This window comes from Nannospalax galili, unplaced genomic scaffold (assembly GCF_000622305.1).
Source record: "Nannospalax galili isolate Female #2095 unplaced genomic scaffold, S.galili_v1.0 scaffold2271, whole genome shotgun sequence".
Lineage (NCBI taxonomy): Eukaryota > Metazoa > Chordata > Mammalia > Rodentia > Spalacidae > Nannospalax > Nannospalax galili.
The window spans coordinates 199,157-225,458 of record NW_008329329.1 but is presented as its reverse complement, the minus strand read 5'-3'; the positions used below and the strand labels follow the sequence as shown (position 1 = coordinate 225,458).

General features: G+C 45.1%; 2 protein-coding genes across 2 annotated transcripts in view; one reads left to right on the top strand and one right to left on the bottom strand.

The window, feature by feature from the left end:
- Positions 1-12,210, top strand: part of Plg (plasminogen) — a 47,758-nt gene extending 35,548 nt beyond the window's left edge. Inside the window, exons 14-19 of the mRNA XM_029565223.1 lie at positions 1,284-1,401; positions 2,789-2,866; positions 3,668-3,808; positions 6,219-6,325; positions 11,085-11,230; positions 11,801-12,210. Of these exons, the coding sequence (XP_029421083.1) occupies positions 1,284-1,401; positions 2,789-2,866; positions 3,668-3,808; positions 6,219-6,325; positions 11,085-11,230; positions 11,801-11,962 (752 nt within the window). The 3' untranslated portion in view covers positions 11,963-12,210. The remainder of the gene's footprint in view (positions 1-1,283; positions 1,402-2,788; positions 2,867-3,667; positions 3,809-6,218; positions 6,326-11,084; positions 11,231-11,800) is intronic.
- Positions 12,211-13,179: 969 nt separating this feature from the next.
- The window catches only part of LOC103737007 (solute carrier family 22 member 3), a 111,132-nt gene continuing 98,009 nt past the window's right edge, over positions 13,180-26,302 (bottom strand). Inside the window, exons 8-11 of the mRNA XM_008836684.3 lie at positions 22,980-23,088; positions 21,616-21,728; positions 18,869-18,968; positions 13,180-14,688 (exon numbers count right to left, since the gene is read on the bottom strand). Of these exons, the coding sequence (XP_008834906.1) occupies positions 14,628-14,688; positions 18,869-18,968; positions 21,616-21,728; positions 22,980-23,088 (383 nt within the window). The 3' untranslated portion in view covers positions 13,180-14,627. The remainder of the gene's footprint in view (positions 14,689-18,868; positions 18,969-21,615; positions 21,729-22,979; positions 23,089-26,302) is intronic.

The window sequence follows — 26,302 nt, the reverse complement described above, 5'->3', positions numbered from 1 at the left end:
ACTGATTACTGCTGGGTGAGGAAGAGCTGATCTTCCTAAAGGGAGGGACTCTAGATAAGCTGACTAGGCCTCAGTAGATGAACTTGCACTGAGGTACATCTGGGGACACTTAACTTGACACAATAGGCCTTAACACAAATGACAGAATGTATGAATTCCAGTGGGGGGTATGGGAGGGGGCCAATGGGGAAGGGGGTAGATATAAAGATGATTAAGATGTTCTATATGAAATACACAAAAATTCAGTAAAAATTAAAAAGAAAAGAAAAAGACCTCTGACACAGAGTCTCAGAAAAGGCCTGGGCAAATAGAAAGCTATTTAGGAAACTGAGGTTCCAGGTATACTGGAGCACAGAACCCCTGGTTGACTAAGAGGAAGGACTGTCTTCTGGGACTGTTATGAACAAAGGCTTACGTTTATTTTTCTAAAGGCTTTGAGGACTTCAGGCTTTGCAGGTGCTTTGGTGGGGGTTCCAAAGACGGGATGCAGACCTGCTTGCCAGTCAACTTGCAGGCTGGTCCCTGAGAGGGAGGGCAGGCAGGAGGTGAACAGAGGAGACGTAGGTGGGGCAAGTGCGGAGAAGTCGTGGTCTTTGCATTGACTAGTTACAGTAGGATCTCCAGGGTGTCTGTACTGAAGCCAGCAGACAGAAGGCAATAGTATACACACACACACACACACACACACACACACACACACACACGCCATAGATTCACAAGAATAATACACCTCATTGTATTCCAATGGTGATAACAACTGTGGTGTTCAGGAAACCCTCCATGGTTCGGGGCTGTCCAACCTTTTGATGCTGTAATATGATGCTGTCATCTACAAATGTGTTGAACAACATTCATAACTGTCCTGGGACATAGTGTGGGCTTCAGGCTTCAGGCTGGACATGCCAGCTAGATGATGTTTCAAGTAGGGATTGGTGTTCTAAATATACTACATGGGATCTGGGTAATAGTTACAGATAACTATCTGTGCCAATCAAAGTCTGCTCAGAAAAATCTCTCATTCTAATTAGATGCTATACCAATTTGTTTTTATCATTACCCCTTCCCTAAATAATTAAAGAGTTTATAGGTCCTTCATAGGAGAGGGTTCTGTGTCACTTGATGCCACTTTTGAAGCTTAGAGAAACTGTTCCAAAGGTTGTCTGTAACTTAGGAATGTCATAAACTCAGTGCCTGACCACGAGCCATGAATTTATCTAATACTGTGTGACAGAACGGGTACCTTTGCCTTCAATGTGACCTCCCTCTCCCACACCATTTTGCAGCATCACCAATTGAATGTGGGAAGCCTCTGGTGGAGCCAAAGAAATGCCCTGGAAGGGTGGTAGGTGGGTGTGTGGCCAATCCACACTCCTGGCCCTGGCAAATCAGTCTTAGAACAAGGTAAGAACATTTCAGGAGCGTTTTTCCATCTTTCAATGTGAACTCCACACAGTCTTCATGTCAAACCCACAGAGCTGAGTTATCAGAATCTGCCTCTCCATTCTCCTAAGGAGTAAACACAGCTACATCGTTTCACAACATGTTTTCTAAGTTCTCTACTTTGAAAATGTTCAAAAATGGACAACTCTGACCGGTATGGTGGTACACACCTTTAATCCCAGCACTCGAGAGGAAGAGGCAGGTGGATCTTTGTGAATTCTAGGCCAACCTGGCCTACATGACATTCCTAGAAAATATTAAAGGTGTTCATAGACTCATTGGCTATTGTAAAATAACAAAAAGGGAATATTTTCACAAATGTGACATTGTGCCAGTACTGGGGCTCAAGAAGGAGCTTACCTATCAGAGACAGACTTTCAAAAATACTGTGTGCATTTTTGTGACTCGTTAAATTTAATGCAGAGGCTGTGCATGCCTATAAAAACATACGAACAAGCCAGAGCTCTGACCACCCTAGTTTAGGCGTGCTATGTCCAACCGTGTGGAAGCCAGGCAATTTGGGCTGTCTGCAGTGAAACACATCTGTTAGTTAAATTCTCCTTCCCTGGGCATGGCTTCTAACACACACACGGAGCAGGCTCATGGCTGCCTTGCCCAGGATCACTGCCGCATGAGCGTGCATACTCGAATGCTGTTCACAGCTCCTTTTGTGAGCCTGAGGCACACCATCCACAGATATGGGCGTCTGGCTGCACTCTGTTGATTAATTAGTTCGTTTTTCTTGACTTTACCACTTAGTAACTTTTTCTGTATAGTCTTTGTCTTCCACAGTTAGAATTCATTATTTTCCGAAGTGCATGGTGGTTTATCTCCTGACTGGTTTTGAGCTGACCTGATCCTGTTTGGCTATTTGTATTCTCACCATTACTGTCTGGTTGGGAGTCGGTGACCTCCTTAGCCTGAACTACTGCTGGTGTAAGCAGTCCTAGAAACAGGCTCCCAGGGGTCACATTTGGCGCCTCAAAGGATGATTGATCAAGACCCTTTTCACAGCCCTAGCCAATAAGAAATAAAGGCATCCTCAAGGGGAGGCTTCGGCTGGTAGCTTCTGCTGGGGTCCAGGGCTAACAGGCCGAGGCCAGGGAGGCGGGACTTCATGCTGGTGCCACTGCCTTTGCTCCACCTGTTCCCTCAAGACAACTTAGAGTGACGTAGACCGACCTGGAAAATTCTGCTGCTTATACATGGCTCTCACCATCCTGTGTGTGGGCCGCAGCCTTTTCTTCCACAGGTCATCAAACTGAGTGAACATGTCTTTCTGGTTTTCTATTCAATGGAGTGGAACACACCCTCTGATTTGAACTGAAATCCTGGCTTCTTCCCCTAGATTTAGAGGACAGCACTTCTGTGGAGGCACGCTAATATCCCCAGAGTGGGTGCTCACCGCTGCTCACTGCTTGGAGAAGTACGTCCCATGGGTACCTGACGTGAGGTCTTGCTCTGAAGAGTCCTCCCTCCCCCCTTTCCTTCCTCCCGTCCTTCCACAACAGTGACACAAGGGGCTGAGGAAATGTGTACAGAAGCCCGCAGCAGAGTTGCCAGGGCAACTGGGTGAGAGGGAAGCAGTTCTAGAGAAAAGCTATGGAAGACCCGGAGCAGGAGGCTTTGTGGGCGTTCTAGCTAGCTGCTCCATTGCTACGATAAAGAACTAATCAAAAGCACTGGAAGATGAAAGGTTTTATTTGACTTACTGTTCTCAGTTCATTATCAAGGGAAGCCACAGCAGGAACTCAGAGCAGGGACCTAGAGGCAGGAGCGGAAGCACAGACTGTGGAGGAACTGCTTACTAGCTTTCTCCTCGGGTCCATGCTCAGCCTGCTTTCTTACACAATCCAGGTCCACCTGCCCAGGGGTAGCACCACCCACAGCAGGCTGGGCCCTCCCACATCATCCAGTAATCAAGAAGATGCCCCACAGATGTCCGTGCAGGCCAATCCAAAAAGGCAATTCCCCAGTGTGTCAGGTTGACAACAGAAGCTATCCAGCATAGTAGGTCTAGATAAACAGATCTGTTCAGTGTCAGGCGTGGGTCCCCAGAGCAGGTCAAGACTATGGTTCAGACAAGCCTGGGATTTTGTTTCTTGTTATTCAGAAGTCACTGATTCTGGTGGCTGAGGTGCTGGGAGGCCATGTGGTATTTATGGCACAAAAGGACACAAGAGAGGAAACTAGGCTTTTTTGCTTGTGACGTCACTGTCCCTTTTAGGTCTTCGACGCCTGCCTTCTACAAAGTTGTCTTGGGGGCACATGAAGAAGTTAATCTTGGATTGGGTGTTCAGCAAATAGAAGCAGCCAAACTGTTCTTGGAGCCCTCAGGAGCTGACATTGCCCTGATAAAGCTAAAAAGGTACTGACTCCCTGGTGCTTGTACCCCCAATCCGAGTGAAGATAGTGGTCGCATACCTGGGTTTTATGAGCCACCACCGTGTGTGGTGGTGATGGTGGGGGTGCTGCCTATAATGGAAAGTATGGGGCTTTAGGAAAAAAAAACAGCACCAAATTTCATCTAAAAACCATGATTGAGCCCAGCTTTGCTACCCCAGGCACAGTCATGAAAAAGGAATCAGGACTCAGTTTCCTCATGTGGAGAAAGAGTTGAAATAGAAGGTACCCGATCAACCCTGCAGCTCCCTCATGAACATGCATTCGTGATCAGCAAACAATTCAGTTAGTCCGGGCTGACAAAGCTCCTCTGAACTTAATGTGTCTGAGGGAATCTGATGAGATTATGCCTCTCAAAGCACTTTAAAACATCCTAAGTGCAGAGACTGGCAAAGTGTCTCAAAGAATGTTTGCTGCTTTCCCAGAGCTGGTTCCCAGCACTCATATCTGGCAGCTAACAACCACCTATAACTCTGGCTCCAGGGGAACATGCACACACACAAACAAAAAATAAAGTAAGTCTAAAAGACCCCCCGAAGTGTGAAAACAGAGTGAGACACACACAAACCACTCACAATCACAGATTCTCACAGTGCTCTTATTTGGTCTAATTTCCCTGTTGAAATGTGTTTCATTAAGCCTGACACCATGGTAAGTCTGTTACAGAGTTAAGAATGTTTGGAAATAGATTCCTGTGGACACAGCTCACAAACAGTCAGCTATTTTGAGAAATGCATGTTTGGGACAGCAGCAGGCACACGGAGCACATTAGCCGTGCCTGATGGCTTCCAGATGACAAAGGGATGATCTGGCATTGACAAGGACTGGCCCAGCCAGTGCAGGCTGTTGGAGAAGGTCTGGCTACTGTTCTTCTGGGTCTGGTCACAAACATAGGGAAATGTTTCTGGTCTGTAAATTGAGGGGTGATGTTTTGGGGTGTTTTGATGATCTAGAAAGGGGAGAAGAAGGCATTCTTGGCTTCTTCTATCAAGCGGTTGGTTCCTCTCATGTTCTCTTGTGTTCTCCTAGCAAATAAAAAAATCACAGACTCTCCTGTCCTCACAGTTCTCTGGGACTTGTCAGGGTAATCTGATGGCTCAGAAAAGGGACTCAATCTATTGGAGGATGCTAGCAGCATTCTCTGATAGCCTAATGTGGTTGATTTACAGTGTGTCCTCTCCACATCCCCACAGTCCAAGGGTCTAAGGCTTTTAGTGTCCCATGAGGACCCTGTGAGTAACTTCTGAGTGAGAGGTTAGGTCTGTTCTGTGGATTCTGGGAAAATGTGTCTACTGTGAAGCTGGCGACAATTTATTATTATTATTATTATTATTATTATTATTATTATTATTATTTGGTCTTTTTGAGACAGGGTCTCCCTGTAGCTCCAGCTGGCCTGGAACTCACTATGTAGACCAGGATGGCCTTAAACTCACAGAGATCTACCTGCCACTGCCTCCCAAGTGCTGGGATTAAAGGCGTGCGCCACCATGCCCCAGTGACAGTGATGATTTTCATTCAGAACAGGGCATTTCTCAATTCCAGTCTTTTTCCCTTTTGAACTTATTAAGGTTTTATGTTGGAAAAATCAAAGCTATAATGCTTGTGAATCCTTAGAACTCTAAGTAGATAAACATTCTTTGAAACAGGGCCATCTTGGTTGTCCAAGGAGCTCACTTCCAATGCTCTCTCTCTTAGTGTCCAGCATGTCCCTGGGTTCTTAGAACCATGGCTTTATAACATTTGCTGATGAGGAGACTTAGGACCCAGAAGGATGGAGCAACTTGCTCTGGCCACACCACATTTGCTCCTTCCATAGTCCTGTGGCCATGCTTCAACTAGATGCTATGCCTGCAGACCAAGGCCCTCTTACACTGACTGATGGATACATAAGAAACTGTAGACTAGGCAGATGGCTCAGTTGGTAAAGGGCTTGCTACACAAACATGAAGACCTGAGCTTAAATCCCTACCACCCATGTAAAATGCTGGGCATGGCAGCATATACCTGTAATCCCAGCGAGGCAGAGACAGGGGATCCCTGGAGCTCACCCAGTCTAAGCCTCAGTGAACTTAAGGCTCAATGACCCTGGTGGAAAGTGACGAAAGAAGACAGCTGGCATCTACATGCACATGCACACATGTCTACATGGTACCTGTATGCACTTGTATGTACATCACAGATGCAACTGACAGTGAACTATAGGACAGTGTGAGGATGAAGGGTTTCTACACTGCTCTGCCAGTGAAGTGAATACCAGCTCAGAGGGGTCCTGGGACATCAAGGCAGGTGGCACTTAGCTGTCAGTGATCTATGGATTAAGGCCGGAAGCCCCCATAGGGCAAATGATGGAACATTCGATGCTTCCCTTTCAGCCCCGCCATCATCACTGACAAGGTAATTCCAGCTTGCTTGCCATCTCAAAATTACGTGGTTGCTGACCGGACACTATGTTACATCACTGGCTGGGGAGAAACTAAAGGTAAGATGAACTCCAGGGCCCATATCAAGAAGTGGTTTTGACATACAGACTATATGCCTATATGGAAAGGGGAACATTTTGAAGAAAGTTGTACAGATTCTTATGTGTTAACTGTGGTTTGGCCGCTTCCTGGTTTTGTCTGCGTGCTTGCCTACAATCCCACAGTCAGTCACCAAGAAATGTGAGCGACAGGAGAGGTCCACTCCTTTGGTCCTGCAGTTGCAATATGCATGTTGCTTTCCTGAGTGACAGGGCTTTGACCCATAAATTGCTTTTCATGTGACACTGCCATTTTGAGTTTTCAAATACAGTGTAACACATAACAACAAAAGTTATAGCTAAACTTGTCTTCCCAAATACCCACATGCCTAATATGTGTGAGAGGTTTGTTAGACATGGGAGGAGCTGACAGCTGGGGAAGGAGAGAAAGGCCCCAGGGCTCCTGGTTCCAGGATGGCATTTGATTCTGGTTGATAGAATATGGGATTGAGAAGAAACCTTCATGTGGGGTCCGCTATCATCATCTTACTTACTTTGTGGACCCTGTTCTGTCTTTGCGCATGCCCAATAATAACTACGTCCAACAGGCTAGAGCCCTTGGCTGTGGGAGCAGCAGGAGCATCTTAGGACCTCTGCCTCCCTCTCAGGAGTATTGAGGAGGGCACGGCTCTGTCCCAAGCTGGAGAAATCTTTCTTAAGAAGAAAGATTTTGTAGCTTAGAAAAAAATCAAAGAAACAAGCAGGTCTATTGGTCAAATAATTTGAAACTTGGCTTCCCCCTTTTTACGGGTTTTCTGCTCCCCTTTTGCACACTTCTGAGTCGGCAGCATTGCGGTCAAGGAAGGGCCTGCGCAACTCAGCTCATTCCTTGTGGTTTGTATCTAAGGATTTCGCATGCTTTTATAAACTCTTGGAGTGAGAGCTTGTTATTCCTTTGTACAAACGAGGAGCCTGAGGCTCAGAGATGTGGGATGATAACAGCAGAAAACATATGCCTGTCGCTGGAGAGGAGCCCTGGCTCCACTCACCGGCTGTGGGTGATTAGAAAAGTCCCACTGATGGCTCCCCAGGCTGAAAGGCACAGCAGGGCTGTTGTGGGGAGAGCAGCGAGAGAATGTGCGAAGTAACAACACATAGTCCACCGATCACGAACGCTGCTCTTACTGAAGGTGGGATGCGGTTGTATCTGATGAGACTCATCCCTGGAAGTGACAGACGATCCAACTCAAGTTGGATTGAGCAAAACAAGAGAAATCCCTAGTGATCTGGAAAGTCAGTTGGCTCTGACGATGGCCTAGGCCTCAGGCCCTGCCCAGCCATGGTCTGGGTGCCATTCAGGCCACCTAGGGGTTTGCCTCCCTTGTGGCTACAGATGCTGTGTTAATTCTGATTCTGCCAATGAGAAAAGGGAGGTCACTTTCCACAATGCAAACAATAGCTTGCCTAGCTCTGAAAGGCCAGACTCTAGTCATGAACTGCTTCTGAGCCAGTTACTCCCGGCTCAGACCTGTGTGACGTGCTCTGTTCTGGAGCTGGGGGCACAGCCCGTTCATTCCTAGAAGCAAGGGGAGTGTCCTCAACAGGACTACGGAAGGTAAGGTGAAAACTTTGAAGGAGCCAGGGGGCAAAAATTCATGTGGGTCTCTGTGGTTAAGCTTCTTTCTCAACTTGACTGGATTTAGAATCACTTAAGAGACACATTTCTGGGTGTATCTATGAGGGCATTTCCAGAGGGGTTTAACCAATGAAGGAAGAACCACCCACAGCTGGAAGCCCAGAGTAAATAAAGGGGGGAGAAGAACACCTGACGAGCACCAGCATTCGCCCCCGCTTTCCGATCCACCAAGAGGTGCCACGGCTGCAAGTTGCGGTTGTCACATGTGGACTGAACACTGAGACCATGAGTCAAACAAATCTTCCTCCCTTAAGTTCTTCTCAGGTATTTGGTTGGGGAAAGAAGAAAAGCAGCTAATACATCCTCCAGAGCATCTTGGTTAAAGACGGATCCAAATTCCTAAGTCTCTGAGAACGAGTTCTGGCTCTACCATCTTCCCTGAGACTTTAAGAAGTTGGCTAACCTTTTTAAAGCATCAGTGGTCCCATCTGTACTACCTATAAGGTCATTGCGGAACACCTTCACCATCGTCACCACCATCATCACCATCATCACCACCACCACCACTAGCACCATGACCACCATCCCTATCAACTCCATTTCTATCATCATCATCTCTACCTTACCGTCAGTATCACCATTATCACCATCAGTACCACACCACCACCGTCAACATCTCCACCTCACCATCAGTATCACCATCACCATCATCACCACACACCACCACCATCATCATTACATCTCCACCTCACAATCAGTATCGCCATCACAACTATTGCTATTATCTCCGTCCTCATCACCGTCACCATACCACCATCACCATGCCATCAACATCACCGCATCATGTGTTGAACCCTCAGGCCCATTCACTTTTCTTCTGTCCCATCAACCCAGAGATTTCTGGCTACTATCCCACACGAAGCTCCCTGTCACTCCTGGTCCCATCACACATCGTCTGAGAAAATGATTCTTAGACGATTAACTGGACTGAGAAGAGTCACATAATTCCAGCTTGTTTGCCAATTTTTCTCCATGTCAATAAATGACACTGAGTCAGTGTTCTCAGCTTCCCTGTGAGATCACGCCCTGCTTTTCATAGTCCAAGGCAAAGGGGGTGTTGAGGCTGAAGGGCTCATCCAGGTTGGCCCCTCCATCCCCGTCTTGGGCATTCAGGGAATCTCACTGCTGGGGACTTGCCTTGGGCCTCTTGCAGCAGGGCTTCTGTCCCAGGCCTCCCGCAGCCCTCTGCCCCTACCCAGAAATGCCATCTCTCATTTGGCCATCTGGTGGCAGCATATCTCCACAGACTATGTAAACCTCCTGTTAGCGGTAGCTTTCTCCCTAGGGTCTGCGTGTCTGTAGAGCTCAGAAGACAAGTAGCAGTGACACTGAACAGATTCACTTTCAACAAAGTATTTTGTGAGGGGCGCGGCCTCCAGTCCTGTACTCATTCAAGCAGGGCTTCCCTGCCTGCTGCTGTGGGAGTCAGACCCTTCTGCCATGGCTGAAGTGTTCAGCCAGGGACTGCTCTGGACCGTAAGCCTGGGACAAGTTTCTTCCAGGTTCGGTAATCACCAGATAGAGTGCAAGTTTTCTAAACCCAAGCCAATGGGCTAAGTCTAGTCAAAGTGCGGAAGGGACGGTACATTATTTCTTGGCTGTTCCACATCAGCAAAGCAGGGACAAGTTACAAAACTCCAGAGAAAGCTGGGCTTGCAAAATTGGAAAGCTGGATTCTCTGTGAAAGTGCTGAGAAGTCCGGGGTGTGTCCATTTGGACAGCAGGGTTTCCTCTGGTAGTTCTGCAATTTTTCTATCTCAGTTTGGCAAAGCAAAACCAGCGGTTTTTCACAAGAGGAAGAAACACAACCATAAAACAAGCACATAGAAGAACGCTCCCTCTCCTTAATCACCAAAAATGCTAATAATGAATCAGGATGATTTCCACCTCTTACATTTGTTAGTATTTCTAAAGTTATACTATTTTAATAGTAGTGCAATGTGGCTGCTCTTGAGGGTGTCATGAGGTGATGCTTTTCTAGTGAGTTTTATATTGTCATACCCTTCTAGAAAACAATTCGTTATTGGCAGCCATAAATATGTGTATATAATTTCTTGGAACTTAGGTTTATGATAATATTATGGAGAAGGCTGGAGAGATGGCTCAGTGGTTCAGAACCCCTACTGCTCTTGCAGAGGACCCAAGTTTGGTTCCTAGCATCTATGTTGGGCGGCTCACAACCACCTGTAACTACAGCTCCACGGGGTGTGATGCCCCTTCTGGGTGCTACATTCATGTCTTCAACCCTCTCCACATACATATACATATAATCGAAAATAAAAATAAAATCTTTTTCTTTCATTGTATGTGTATGAAAGCGTGTTTTGCCTGCGTGCGAGTACACCCATGCATGCAATTCTCAAGGAGGCCAGAAGAGGGCATCAGATCCCCCTGGAACTGGAGTTACAGACTGTTATTAGCTGCCCTGTGAATGCTGAGAACTGAACCCAGGTCCTCTGCAAGTGCAGCCCGCGCTCTGAGCCACTGAGCCATCTCTCCAGCCCAACACCCAGGTTATTTTTATGTGGGTTTTGGGGATCACACCTGAGCTCTCTCACTGTTTTCACAGATAATCTATTTTTCCAGTTTTGCAAGTCTAGCTTGCAAGGTCAGCACTTCTCCAACTGAGCTACCCCGCACACACACACACACACACACACACACACACACACACACACACACCCTTATGTTATAATGGTGAGTGGTGAATAAAAAAGCAAACATGGAAGGACTTGAAACTGCTGTGTTACACAGGTAGTAAATAAAGCATTAAAAGCCTAGAAAAAATATTTAAGAATAGTAGCAATTGTATTTTTCAAACTCTGTATGTTAAGATGACTGGGTTTTGGTTTAAAATGAAAACAAAACATAAACAGACAGCAAAGCCCCAAACACCTCAAAGAAGCCAGGAGGGCCTGGGAACATCACATCTTGTATGTGCACAGTTTCAAGGGCTAAGGAGGGTCAGGAGGGTCTCCTTTGTTATCTGCCCACACAGATGAGCGCTATCACCACTGCTCTGTCATTCTGGAAGTTACCTGGTGAGCATGTGCTGATACTTTCTGTCTGGACCTTTTATCACAGGGACCTTTGGTGTGGGTCTTCTCAAGGAGGCCCAACTTCCCGTGATTGAGAACAAGGTGTGTAACCGTTATGAGTACCTGAACGGCAGAGTCAGATCCACAGAGCTCTGTGCGGGGCATCTGGCTGGTGGCATCGACAGCTGCCAGGTAAGAAAAGACTAGAGACCAGTATGGTCTTGGGCTGGCCTGTCTCTGCCCCCTTGGACATTTCAGTCCCTAAAGTGAGAGGTTGAAAGTCAAGCAGGATTTGACAACCCAAGTTCTGTTTCTCCGGAGAACCCCTGGGGTACCTCGGTGCTAAAACAGGCAGCCCAGGAGCTTCTTTCGGCTTGGGTTACCCATGACAGTCAGGGCATAGCCAGTACCATAATGTTCACAGACCACACGCCTCCCTGGACTGTGCTGGTGGACAGAGACTTTTTCAGTTGGGACGGGGGCTGAGGGCGCTGGATGGAGGCCAACTATACTTCAGTGAACCCGTGTCCAAACTGAGAGGTCTCAGGCAGGAGGGGATGAGGACAATATCCATATAGTATTGTTTCCCAGAGAGAAAGAAAGGAGGTTTTGCTAAATGTTCTTTGCTGAGAGCTCGAACATAGCTGGTACTCAAAGGGTATGTTGAGGTCTTGGAAACTCATACAAAGATAACACAAAGACGACATCCTGCTCTGTAAAGCCGCAGCTCGACCCTCACATGAACTTTTCTCTCCTATCTAGGGAGACAGTGGAGGACCTCTGGTTTGCTTCGAGAAGGACAAGTACATTTTACAAGGAGTCACTTCTTGGGGTCTCGGCTGTGCTCAACCCAATAAGCCCGGTGTCTATGTTCGTGTTTCGAGGTTTGTTAATTGGATTGAAGAAATAATGAAAAAGCAATAATTGTACGGGAGGCAGAACAAAGTACTCACTCACCAGAAAGCTGGAACATGGGGAGGGATTCAGACTGTTTGGAGATAATTGACAGTAATCAAGCCAAGACACTGTACTTAGCCCCCATCTCCTGCCAACCTCAGCCTTTTTTGTATTATTGTGGACAAATGTTTCCTGTCCATGGACTGCTCAATTTTATGACAATAGACCAACATGCCTATGACATTTATTAAAAATAAAAACTATACTTACTTTGATTTGAATTATTTTTTAGGGGGGGGTCTTCAATATTTTCATGTTCTTCATTGACCATAACAATTTTTAAAGATTTTAAACTTTTTCGTGTGTGTGTGTGTGTGTGTGTGTGTGTGTGTGTGTATGTGTGTGTGTGGTGTTTTGCCTGCATGTATAAAGGTGTAAGCACTGACCCATCTCTCCAGCCCCCAGATTTTATATTTATTATTTATGTGTACATTTCTCTGTGTGTGTGCCATGTGCATGTGGATACCCTCAGACGCTGGAAGAGGGCACTGGAACCTCTGGAGCTGGAATTACAGGTGGTTGTGAGCTGTCTCACCCTACATGGGTGTTGGGAACCAATCTGTTCTTCTGGAAGAGCAGCAGGTGACCTTCACCACCGAACTGTTTCTCCAATCCACACCCTGCCAATTTTAAAGCATTTGACTGAAGTGGTTCAGTTTGTTTTCCTAGAGACCAGCTACAGACAGAACTAAGCAGACTGAGATCACCAAGAAAACAACTGGAAGTCTTAATAAGTCAATCGTACCTTGACCTCATTGGCTAAAGACAGCCTGACACACACCTTCAATATCTCCCTTTCTGGCACTGAGTTGAATGTTTTCAAAGCTACCACATGTATGGGGAGTCAGGAGAATGAATTCTATTCTTGGGAATAAAATCTGTTACTGACAACTTGGCATTAGCCGGGCTTCAGGGATGTGGAGCAGAAAGTTGTATGCTGTGGGGGCACAGACCAGGCACTGGAAATCTAAAAGGAGACCAGCTGAGAGCCTGAAGGTTATTGTGGTCCCATCTGAGCACAGGGATGGTGCCAGAGCTGGTGAAGGAACAGCAAACGGATGCTGAACAATGCTGTTTCCCGCCGCTTCTCATCTCAGCATGGAAACAGTACCCAACACGCAGTTACCTGGAATGGTGTTTCTGCCACACATGTTCCAAAGGAAGAGAAAGGATACATTTTTTTGGAAACAATTTTTTTATTGTTTTGAAACAAAAATAGCAAATCAAAATACAATCCAAAGGTGATGGAATAACAACAGGCGTGTTATAGCAAAGAAATACAAAGAAAATCACAGCACACGTCTGCATACGAAGTGGGTGTGGTATCAAATCCCCAAAGCTGTGCTTTCTCCACGGACAGAGTGCGCACCTCAGTTCTGTTGAGCTTTCAGAATAGAAAAGTTTATTTTACAGTCGGCACACACATGCATACTATCAGAAACATGTGAATTCTCCATGTTCCTGTTTTCTTCTTCATCAGCAAGGGTTCCTTTTAGTACCAATTTCGCCTGTCCACACAGAGTTTTAAGCTAAAACAATTCAGCATAAGATAAATACCGAATCAGTGACTGTAACAAGAACACCACACCGAGTAGAACACTATGTTTGTGTTTAAGTCCCACACTTCAAAAGTCTGGATGAAAAAAGAAAGATCAAGTCCCTTATTAGTATCTTTTAAGTCACTTATAAAGCTGCTGCTAATTTTTTTAAGCATAGATATAACTGACTTTCCCTTTAAATGAAACTAAGGATTTTTTTTCCTCCCAAGACAAGCCGAAGTGCAAGATGGAATAAGAACTCTCTGTATTTTTGACTCTTGACCACAGGCACCATTGGAACTGAATTCACAAATGCAACATCAATATCCCTTTACTTTTAAAATTCTAAGGCCCAGGAAATTATAACCCATGTTTTCTTTTCAGTAAAGAATCTGTGACTTCCGGGCTTCACTGAAGGATCACACAAAATATTCTGAATGATCGATCTCAGGACCCCAACGTGATTTTATAAACAGTATAGAGAGACTCTCAATTGTGCTGCAGACTTGTTTTTATTTAGAAAACTCTGCCTAACCCAGATCCTGGAACCCCATAGGCTGCAGAGGAGGTGGAGAGACAGACGGGACACCAGACATGTCTGCTTTGTGAACACGCGTGTGCGGAGCTCGAGGGAGGCAGAAATAGCAGGATACCCAAACCTCTATTCTCAGACTGCACAACACTTAGCTCACTGCTCTGTCCTTGATCAGATCTGCTGAGCACATTTCTGTATACTTGCCTCGATCCTTGGTTTGCACACCTCGCATGCTAGCTGGGAACTGGGCAGGGGCTCTCTCGTCTCCTTTTAACCCAATGGAACAGAGACTTGCTCCCAGTGGGAGAAAACCCGGGCAGGGGCTGTGTGCCTAGAGGTTCTTTGCTAAGACAGCTGAAGATGAGGCGTTCCCAGAAACAGGTAGCATGATACACTGAACTCATTCTTCATCATATAAAATACTCCAGTGTCTTTAAAGATGTGCTCAGAAGGGCGCCACCTAGAGGAGCAGAAGTACACTGCACAGGTATAGTCCCACCAGGCTAGCCTCTCCTGGAGCTTGCCCACACAGCTACTTCTTCCAGGTGATGCAAGGGCCTCAGACGTTAGAGCTGGAAACTTGAATTTTCTTTTTCCTCCCACACTGGTGAGCATGTGAACTGATAAGACAAAGGAGAACAGATAAAGTTCTCATGAAAGATTATGCAATGACTCAGGAGAAAGTCTTCTTGTTACTCCTTATAACCACAGCTTGTTTTGACTGATTACACTCTCGCATAAATGTTCCTAACATTCTCGATGCAAAGGTAACTAAGTAAATTGCTCTAGATTTACTTTGCACCTGCTTTCAGATGCTACATTACCTGACATTCTAACACATAAGTTTCCTATGGATTTTTAGTAAATAACATACGGAAACGTGCTGTTGATGTGAACAGAAGACAGCAGACAGGGTTTACTAGTCTGGCCAGTTTTAGAAGGGAGTGTGCTAAGAGGATTCAGTAATGTGGCACTAAGTGGTTTTGGTTCACAGTAAATAAACATGAACCACATGTGCTTAATTTGTAGAACTGCAAATCGTACTTCTGCTGTGCTATTCTTCAAAGGTTAGGGACGACATGTAATCAATTTACCCTAGTTTCTATTATGAAAAGTTATAGCATGAAAAAGTGAGAGTTTTGCCTAATTGAAATTTTGGTTGGTGTGATTCTTCATATATATTTATATGTCTGTTGGATATTGATTTTCCCTGCATGCCTTTTAGATCCTTCCACCCCTAAAAATGGCTCTCTCTCATCCAGTACTTTAACCTGTTGGGAGAAGAGTCCAGAACTCCAATGAATCCTTGTGACTCCTCTCCTCACCCCTGACTCTGTCTGTGGGGTCAGGAATAAGTGCTTAGCTCTGTCAAGAAATGAGCAGTTGAAAGTGGGAGGGTGACGGGGAGGAAGGAGGCCTCTGGCTAGAGCCCACCCACTGGTGAGGCAGTCAATAGGATGGTGGCAGCCTGGAAACCCCAGGTTAGCATTCACAGGCTTCAACATCAACAGTCAGTCAGCACTGAACCCTTCTCACTTCCCACCTATAACACTGGGCTGAGTGAGGGGCACATGACCTCCTGAGAAATCCCGTATTGTGTGGATCTTTTAAGATAGTCAAGTTTCCTCCCTCATCGTGTCCACTTGTGTCACCTAACCTCATGCGAACATTCTCCTTTTCTCTGGTCTTCTAGCATGGCTACGATTGGAGAAATAGGACCAGGCAGCCACCCCATACGCTGACTCAGAGACTGTACCCCAATACCAGCCAAATGATTGCCTGCAATAATACAATCATAGAATTTCTCCTTTGGGGATGGAGCAAAGCCCTTCCTACCTGGCAGAAAGTTCAGGAGAACTTCACATAGTTAAAATAACTTTAATCTGTTTTTAAAATCAGCTTGGTTTTGTTTACAAAGTGGTGGTAAGAAAAATTCCCATCGATCCAAACTTCAGGTGGCTCTGCTCTAGGGTGGAGGAAGGAAAAGCTTTGAGTGGGGAATAAACCACTGCCTGACAGTTTCCTGCCAAACAAGCCTAGGAATCAGCACAAGTCACTTGTGAGGGAAACACTCCCCTCTTCTCTGGCCCATCCCATCAATAAGGAACCAATGGAAAATGACTGGGGCTTTGTTTTGAGTGCACAGTAGACCTTTCTTAGGAAAGTTTTTCTATTGGTGAATCAATCAGTATTTCAAAATATCATCAGAAAACGGGACAAGGAGATCATAGTATAAGTTAGCTTAACCTCACAAAGTTTTCAAGGTCTGATATATTTACTTACAAGACCTTTACAATGGTTGCCCCCGTCTGCAGAGCGTGAGGGCATTTGTCTGAAAGCAGGTCCTGTGAAGAGCTTTTCACTCCTCTAAGAATAAGTCACAAATAGGGTGGAGAACAAAACAGAACCCCACACAGCTGTCAGTGTGCACGGAACAGCATGAGCAGCAATCTAAGCATCTACAGGCTGTGCAACCATTCTGATTTCCTAGTGAGGGCAAAAATGTCTTTCTCAAAATTGTTCTGAGTATTCAATGAAGGAACATATGTAAAACTATGGATCACATACATATTTTAAAAATAGCAACTTCCACATTTTTCTCAGTCTAGAAGTGAAGTGGAGATAACTAAAATCCAGTCTTTTTTATTTAACAAATATTTTTGATAATTTTTTTAGAGATCCACCCTTGATTCCTCCCTCAGTAAGGTTATTACTTTTAAGAGTTTATTTTGAAATTCTGTATTTTTAGCACTATTTTAATTAAACAATACCATACTACGCAATCTAACTGAAAACGATCAACACTATAGAAGTGTGTAGATATAAAGAGGCTGAACCCCATCCCATCTGTGTCCTTCACCAGGGAGGCTACTGACACCTCTAAACAATCATTCTCATGTCTTATTGTAAAAAGGAATTGTAAAATTGAAAATTTTTAAGAAAAATGGAAAAACATGTAATTTTTGTTGCTGTAGATCTTTAAATTTACATACTGATTGGACAGTAATCAACATAACAAGAAAATGACTTGGGTACCCCTCCAAAACGCTCTCCTGTTGTCTATCTACTGATCTACTTACTAATTACCTATGTATCTATTATCTCTCTTTACATCTAATCTCTACACATCTGTTTATTAATCACCTTGTGGTGGTTTGAATGAGACTGTCCTCCATAGGCTCCAAATATTTGGACATTTTGTCCCCAGTTGGTGGTGCTGTTTTGGGAGGTCTTAAAGTTGTGGCCGTGCTGGAGGGAGCATGTCACTGGGGGCGGGCTCAGAGAGTTCCTAAGCCTTGCTGGATCCCTAGTCACTCTGCTTCCTGTGCCTGCTTGAAGATGTGAGAGCTTAGCTTCTGTTCCTCCTCCAGCCACCTCTGCCACATGCCTCCCCACCACAATGGACCCTAGGAACTGTAAGCCAAATAAGCTTTTCCTTCTATAAGCTGCTTTGGTCACTGTTTCTATCACAGCAACAGAAAAGTAACTAATACATACCTGTAGCTATTATCTTTATATTTATGATCTATTATCTTTGTGTCTATTATCCATCTCGATACATATTTACACATGTGCTCATTGATCATCTGTATATCTATTATCTTTATATCTATCATCTACCTATCTATCTTATCTTTACACATATTTGTTTATCACCCATGTAACAACTGTTTTACCTTATTGATCTACTTATCTTTGTACATATCTAACTACTTATCTGTGTATCTAGTATCTCATCTTTATTTTTTTTAATTTTATTTATTATTTTTATTTTATGCAGAAGAGACTGTTGGATCCCCTGGGACTGGAGTTACAGACAGTTGTTAGCTGCCATGTGGGTGCTGGGATTTGAACCCGGGTCTTCCGCAAGAACAACCAGTGTTCTTAACCACTGAGACATCTCTCCAGCCCCAGTATCTCATCTTTAAATCTATCATAAAGTACCTATATCTATCTTATCTTTACACGTATTTATTGTCTATTATCTATGTATCTATTTCCTGTCTTACTTATATCTACCTATCAATCATCCATCTGTCTTTCATCTGGTACATATGTTACCATGTAGCTATAAAGAGAGCTTAATTTCTATTTTATGTGTATGAGTGTATTGCCTGCATATAGGTAGGTGCACCCATGTCATGCAATGCCCATGGAGGTCGAAGAGGGCACTGGATTTCCTGGAACTGGAGTTACGATGGTTGTTAGCTGCCATGTGGGTGCTAGGAATCCAACCTGGGTCCTCTGTCAGAGCAGCCAGTGCTCTTAACCACTGAGCCATCTCTCCAGCCCCTACTACTGGCTTATTTTTAATGAATTCTATAACTCATTGCTCACATTGTAACAGATCTTGAGGCTCTGTCATTCCATGTAGTCAGGTCCGCTCCCTTCTTCTCTAAGGGTGGCCACATTCCGAGGTACTACCATCTTTCCATCAGTCCCCATTGGCGCACGTGTAGGTATGTTATGTCAGTCTGGCTCACCATCTTTCCATCAGTCCCCATTGGCGCACGTGTAGGTATGTTATGTCAGTCTGGCTCACCATCAGTCCCTGTTTAGATCACTTCTAAGTTTCAACACCTTACTTGGAAATGTTTCCCAGCCACATTTTTAAAAATAACCCACATTCTTTTTATAGCTTTGGGCTCCTGAACATTAACCTTTTAAATCTACTTTGAATATTTTTGCTTAAGATATTAAACGAACACTTAATGTCACTTTTTTCCCTATGGATAATCAACTTGCCCCATGGCTCAAAAGGCTGCTTTCATTTAGGAAGTGTTGAATTTCATACAATACCTGCCCAGCTTTTCTACATCATCCACTGTCTCTGGCAAGACAAGACCCTTGGTTTCAGGCAAAAGCATCACGAGTCCACCGCAGACAGATGCCAGTATCCCTGCAGAAAGGAGGAAGAAGAGGCATTAGTGTCAAGAACACACAGGCTGACCCCTCCCACTCCCAGACCCACTCACTGACTTCCACTGCCTTCAACAACAGCAGTCCCGGATTCACGCTAACCAGCTAGTCCAGCCCTAGAAAGTTCTGCATCTTCCCAAGCCCTGCACAGCTCATGGGCCCTGTGCTTCACTTACATCTGTTCGCTCACTCATTTGACAACTAGTCAGGCATCATAGTGATAGGGACACACACTGAGAATTTCACAGAACACTGACTTCACTGTTGTGGGAACATCATGGAGTGGACGCGGGAACCCTAAGACAGTTGCGACGTCAATAGGCAATACAGTCTTCTGGGCCACCACCCTGTGTTTGGGGGAATGCCTCCCTGCAGTGGTTAATCCACTCTCTGTGGCATCTTTAGCCTACTGTCAGAAGCATTCAAGCACACCAACTCTCTTCTTCCATGTGCTTAACCCCACGTCACCCCAGGTTATAACCTCCCTTTGCTGTTCTTAAAGAACATCCTCTCCTGTCTCTTCCCCATCTTCATGGACTAGTGATTTGCTGATAAATGTTTAACAACTGGCTCTGGAAAATAAAGACTTGACCATTTCCATATTGGATATGCTCCCATGTGCACATTTCCTGCCACTAACATGACCTCACTGTACTGGAAAGAGAGAGGCGATAGCCCCCATTCTACAGTGTATCCACCAGAGAATACAGTACATTAATCTCTAGAACATGTATAATCGAAAATCAATTAGGAACTGCTGAATTCTGAGTACTTATTAACTCTGCTTTTAACGTATTTTATACACCTTCATTTTCAGTGATGATGATATTCATCTGGCTCACAAAACTCTTGAAAACGCCACAGTTGGCTCTGCTGGGCCAGCACGAGCCATTTCAGCCCACTGTCTCCCACCACACTCACGTCAGAGCCCACATTTCATGTCTACTCTGGGTTCTGACCCAGGTCCTCCCTGGGTCCGCTTCAGCCAGATCACTAACAGGCTGTGCTGCCAGATCAATGGCACCAACAGGGGCCTTAGTGGCCCACCTGGTCTTACAGCAGCCTTCCTCCTCTGCCCTGCCCTTTCCTCCTGATTCCCCTCTTCTCCCTGCATACTACTCCAGCTTGTCAAGTCCCATTTTATGATCAATCACTCCCCTAGACTCCCTAGAGATCCACATTCAGATGCCTTGGATCCCCAGGGATGTAGCTCCAGATGGTGTCACCATTTTGAGAACATGGAACGGATGCCTCCCTCCTTGGCTCAGAACATCAAGCCTCCTGGCTCCTGAGTTTTGACTTGGATCCTTACAGGTGCTCCTCATGCCCACAGTCTCCTGCAGTCCAGTGCCCATGCCTGCCCTCCATCTCTGTCTCCAATTTCGCAGCTCCACTGGCTCTGTCGCCCGTCCTTCTTGCCCACCTAACTCCTGATGTGTTTCTTGAGTCTTTCCATTCCTTTCCATTCTCAGTGCTGTTAATGGCCTCATTCGGCCAAGCCACCAGGTCCACTTACAGTTTCTAACAGCCCTTTAACCCCACAGGCACTGCCTTGTTCCAGTTCATTTTTGCATCTGCCCTCAGTCCTGTCACTAAGGCGCAGATCCAGGTGTGTTGGCCCATGCTCAGCTCTGTAACTGTATCTCCCTGCCTCTGCCACTGGGTGAAGTACAGAAGATCCTTCATTCTGAGCTGTCCCACCTTCCCTGGGTGAGTGGCATTTCTCCTCCTTGACACCTGGACATTCCTCTTGCCTGAAGCCTTCCCACTGCCTGGAGCACAGCCCACATCTCTCTCTCCTGGGGAATTTCTTCTCATCTTCAGATCTCAACACACACTTTGCATCCTCCTTCTGTCCCATACTAGGCATCTCTACAATGTGGCATTTCCAAAAATCTCAGCATTTATCATACTCTTTGTCACCAGAGTTTTAGGTACTTGGCTCGGGAGGGAAGGACCCCATCCCAGCCCTTGGCCAGCTTGGGCATCATTTCATCATTTATCTGCAGACCAAGGTAGAAGCTCAGATGCCAGGGCACCATGGAGACCCACAGACTCTCCTAGTGAGACAATGGCACCTGCTTGCCCTTTCATGTCAGCCACAGAATTAACAGACTTGATTTTAACCCAGGACCTAACAAAGGAGGCTGACAGGTGTTGACTGTTCATCACCACCCTTCTCACCAGCCTTTAATGTGAAGTGACTTTAAGTCATTTAGTATTTCAGATTTAATTATAGCCGGATTGGCTCCTAATAACTGAAACAGTCATAGAAAGATGAAATAAACATCATTAATAGAAAACCTAGTGGTCACTGCAGGTTCTGTCAGTGCAGGGAAAAGTGGAAAGCCTGGAGACCAGCATGTTAATCACGTGGGTAGAGGCCGCCACACAGGCATGGAGACCTACGTTTCATCTCCAGGACCCACGTAAAAGGCCAGGTGTGGCAATGCACATACAATCCTAGTGCTGGAGAGGAGGAGACCTTGCTTCACAAAATAAGGTGGACAGCTCTCAAGAAACAACACCTGAGGTTGACCTCCAGCCTCCACAAGCACATGCACACACATGTGGACCCACATATGCACACTCACATACGCTCCCTCCTGACACAACTGAATTCTTACCAAAGATGATCAGAGGTAGTTCCAGCCACACGGCTGCTAGTCGGAAGAGCAGAAATGGGGCTATGATACCCCCAAAGTCACACAAGCCCGAGCAGAGGGAGACTCCGAAGTTCCTACAGATTGAAAGGCAGCTTCGATGAAAAGTATTCAAACAAATTCAAGATAACGAATGTACCCAAACATACTAAATTACAGAGATTGTGGCAGTTGCTTCCCATTCTCCACCAATTCAGCTTTAAAAACAATTACTGCCTTGTGCTCTAACCAAAGCATTTCTTTTCTGCCTGTTTTGCTGTGAGGCTAATGAGGGATCTCTAGTACTGATTTTAAAAAAAGGCATTCCAGGGCTGGAGAGATGGCTCAGAGGTTAACAACACTGGTTGTTCTTGCAGAAGACCCAGGTTCAATTCCTAGCACCCACATGGCAGGTAACAACTGTCTGTAACTCCAGTTCCAGGGGATCTGACAGACAACCTCTTCTGGCCTCCACGGGCTTTGTACTATAGGGGTGCACCTACCTACATGCAGGCAGCACACTCATACACATAAAATAAAAATAATAAAATTTTTTTTTAAAAAAAAGATTCCTCCAGTGGTCTTGAGGAATGCCCACAAACACAGTGCTAACACAATGTGAGTTCATAACACAGACCACGGCACAAGTCATGAAAAGTCAAGACTGCAAAGAACAGCCAACACAAGGCATTCCTCCAGGGCTGGGGAGATGACTCAACAGTTTGATCCTCAGCATCCACGTCACGGCTAACAACCATCCGTAACTCCAGTTCCAGGGGATCTGACGCCTTCTTCTGGCCTCCATGGGCATTGCATGACATGAATGTACTTAACACATATCCAGGCAATATACACTCATTAAATAAAGATAATAAATATTTTTAAAATAATAATAAATAAAATATTTTAAAAGACAATTCCTTCATCAGCAGCTTTCACGCCACCTTGGTAACCAAAAGGTATGTATTTCGTAGGAGCATTTCACCAGCCAGGGGAGACAATGTGCACCGAATACGCACACTGTTGCATGCTATCCTTCAGTAACTGGCTGTTCACAAATGTCTCACACGCAACGAGGCCTCGAACCAGGGCTGTGCTGGTGAATGCAGTCCTGACTCACAGTATCTAAGCACGCTGACAGGCTTTCTATTTCAGCACCTTTCACAAATCACAGCTCTGTCTGAAGACTTTGTCCCTACCACAAAAAGTAGCAACCAGCAAGTTGCTGCGACTAAAAGCCTGTGACTCTAGAGGCTGAACGATACCCAGGCTAATATGTCATCAAGCTTTTGGGAACATCTGGCTACAGAGTAACTTACAAGAAACCACGACATGTATGTCAGAATTACCGTAATGTTGTTGGGTACAACTCTGAATTTACCAGATAAACTATTTCAAAGGCCATGGTTATCCCTAGTCTTCCCAGGGTAGCAACTGTGGTCCTCAGCCACGGTATCCCTGCAAACAGAATGTTTAGAAGGGGAAAGTTATGGGTCTGATCGCAACAACATTTTACAAAACAACATAAATCCCCCCGCCTTAATTCTTTGCAAATTTTAAGCCCAAGTGATAGAAATTTATATTATTTTAGACACAATTCAATAACAACCAGAATGACAGTGAATAGTTAGTGTGCTAAGATGCTTTTCTGAGTGAGGATAGATTGCTGGAATGTAGTTCAAGAATCATTTGCTGAACAGCCTGTGATGATGCCCCAGGCATCACTCTCCTAGACAGCCCAAGCCACTGGCCTTGGAAGTCTGCAGTTGTCCCCTTGAAAACCATCAAAATAGTCAGGCGTCCACGTCTCAGTTCTGCAGACAGAAAACTACTCTCCTGAGCTGCCCTTGGTTTCCAGAGAGAAGCAAAGCTCTGAGGACCTTGATCCTGTGTTGTGTAGACAAGGGGCTGAACGAGAACTGTATCTCCTGTTCAGAGCACAGCTAGCGATGCCCAGCATGTCTGGATACAGATGCTACTCGGCACCAAATTGCTCTCCTGGCTTCTAGAACACTGCACCTTCCTGAATGTATAATTAATTCACTAATTATTATTTTGTGGTGCTGAGGATTGAACTTCATGTATGGCAGGCAAGTGTTCACTACTGAGTTATGTGCCAGCCTTAGTTTTAGAGACAGGATCAAGCCCATGCTGGTCCTGAACTCACAACTGTGTGAGCTTCCTGAGTGTGGGATTCTGGGCACATGTAACCACACGTGGCATAATCTCTCTAAAGTAGAAAAGTAGATGCGAATGAAGACGAAGGAAGAAAATAAAGCTCACTAGAGTTATGCGTGAACTCTCCGGAGACTATTCCACAAATTAAAACAAAACAACAACCCTGTAAGCAGTCTTGCCAGGAAGGCAGGCAGAGACAGACAGTCCAAGAGCGCAGATCATTGCTGGGAAGCTCTAGTTTACTGTGATTTAGTTGCAAGCTGATGAGGACATCCTGGTGTGCCTGACGTCTTCCCAGACGGAACACCTGCACCTGTCACGCAGTAGTTACACTGGAGAGTGAGGCAGATCAGAGTTGTGCTCATGCACTGAGCTGCCATCTGCCTTGGCACAGAACAGCTGTAAACATGTGCTTTACTTAGGCTTTGCTTTTTCATGACAGCTAGAAGGCGACTAGGAAATGTATCCCCCCTCCCCCCGCCCTTCCATGAGCAGGTGCTGCTGGGGTTGGAAAGCCGGTGCTCTCCCAGATGCCCTGAGTCATGGCCTGATGGGACGATCTCCATGCCTTGGTGGCCATGAGAAGGCTGTCTGCCTCCATGGAAATCAGGTTAGGTGCTTTAAGCAGAGGTTTCTTTTCACTGTATCAAGATTGCTGTATAAGTGAGTCCTATCAACAAGATCAACACCTATTTAGGCTTACAACTGAGGCTTGAGCTGTTCAACAGAAATTGAACATTAAATTGAAAATTAAATCTGGAGAAACCAAATTAAAACTCATACGTGTATTTCTCCCCCACTCTATCTCTCCCCTTCCCCCCATACACATCATCATTATCATCATCATTAAAAATACATATGGTTAAGATAAATAACCATTCAATAAAACAGAAAGTGCTATCAGGTTGGTACCTTTGTGGGAGACTGGTCCGTCCTACAAGCTGACCTTAGTCTAAAGACTTTCAATTCTGCCAAGCAGTCCACTGGGAAAGAGATTTTTGTTGAAATAAAAATAATAATAAAAAAGAAGTCCCAAAGGCACTGTGCTGTTCATCAACTGAAGTGTGAAAATAATTCATTAATAGGTGAAAATTGTGTGTGGAAGCGAAACCTTTTGATGATTCTGGCAACACCCTTAACTGACTCCAGGGTGGCAACAGACATCTTTTGATTGCAACGACAAAACACCCAAGCAAAACAAAAACCGTTAAGGGCTGAGGATGTAGCTCACCTGTTTGCCCAGTATGCACAAAGCCCTGGGTTCTAGCCCCAACACTGTATAAACTGGGCATGGTGGCATGCGTTCCAGCACTCAGAAGGTAGAGGCAGGAAAATCAGAAATTTGAGGTCATCCTCAGCTACATAGCAAGTTTGAGATCAGCCCAGGTTACTTGAAACCCTGTTAACTCTGTGTCTGTCTCTGTCTTTGCCATATGAAAAATGATCAATAAAGTTAAAGTCATTTCATCTTCCATATTTATATGAGGAAACAGAAAAATTATCTTCTCTCATAGTGAGGACTTGGTCAGAGTACTGGAAGCTGTTGTAGCTCATTCTTTGAATAGAAGATGCAGCATTTAAAAATATGTAACTCAATCTTTTCAGAAGGTACTATCTGCTCCGAGTTCGGAAATAAAGTTTGGCAAAAAATCCTAAGAAAGATGTGTAAATCAGGATACAGGATTTACTTGTCACCCAGAGAGAAATGAAAGTAAGAGATCACCTTTTCACTTTAGAAGGAATGTACCCGAACTGCTAGGTTTGTAGTCCCACTAAGTAAACATTGATTGGTGATATGTCAGATGGGTGTGGGTAAAGAAAGCTCCTTAATCTCCAGATGTTAGAGTTCAGACATTTGCTCCCCAGACAGTAAATCGTAGATGCAGAGAGAGCCAGAAACACTACATCTTTTTCCAGAACTTCATTTTCAAACCATAAAAAGGAGAGATAATCAGCTAACCATTTGCACCGAGACTTTTCCAGACCTCTCCAAAAGGTTCATGGACATTATGGGTGTGTGTGTGGTGGGGTGAGGGTGAAGTCAAATGGGACCGTGAGGAAAAGCCTTTCTAATGCTCATTCCACAGTCCCTGGAGTAAAGGCCAAAGCCCTTTAAATTTTTCCCTTCCTCCCTTTCCTCTCTCTCACTCCCCTCTTCCTTCACTTCCTCCTCCTCCTCTTCCTTCTCTTCCTCCTCCTCTTCCTCCTCCTCTTCTTCCCCCACCCTTTTCTCTCTCTAACTGAAAAGGAAAACTGAAATTATTAAAGAAGAAATCTAAAATTAATTTCTATTGAGAAAAACCCAGAGTAGGTAACTTGAGAAACCAACCCTCTTGCAGGCTTAAAACAGATTCCAGTTTACCCTAAATAACAAGTCTTCTCGTTTGCTTGAGAAAACAAGTCAATGTTTAACTTTTGCTTCTGCTTCCATAAACATAAACATGCTTCCCCACTTGGAATTCATTCTATGGGTCATAAAAGGATGGGGGGCCAT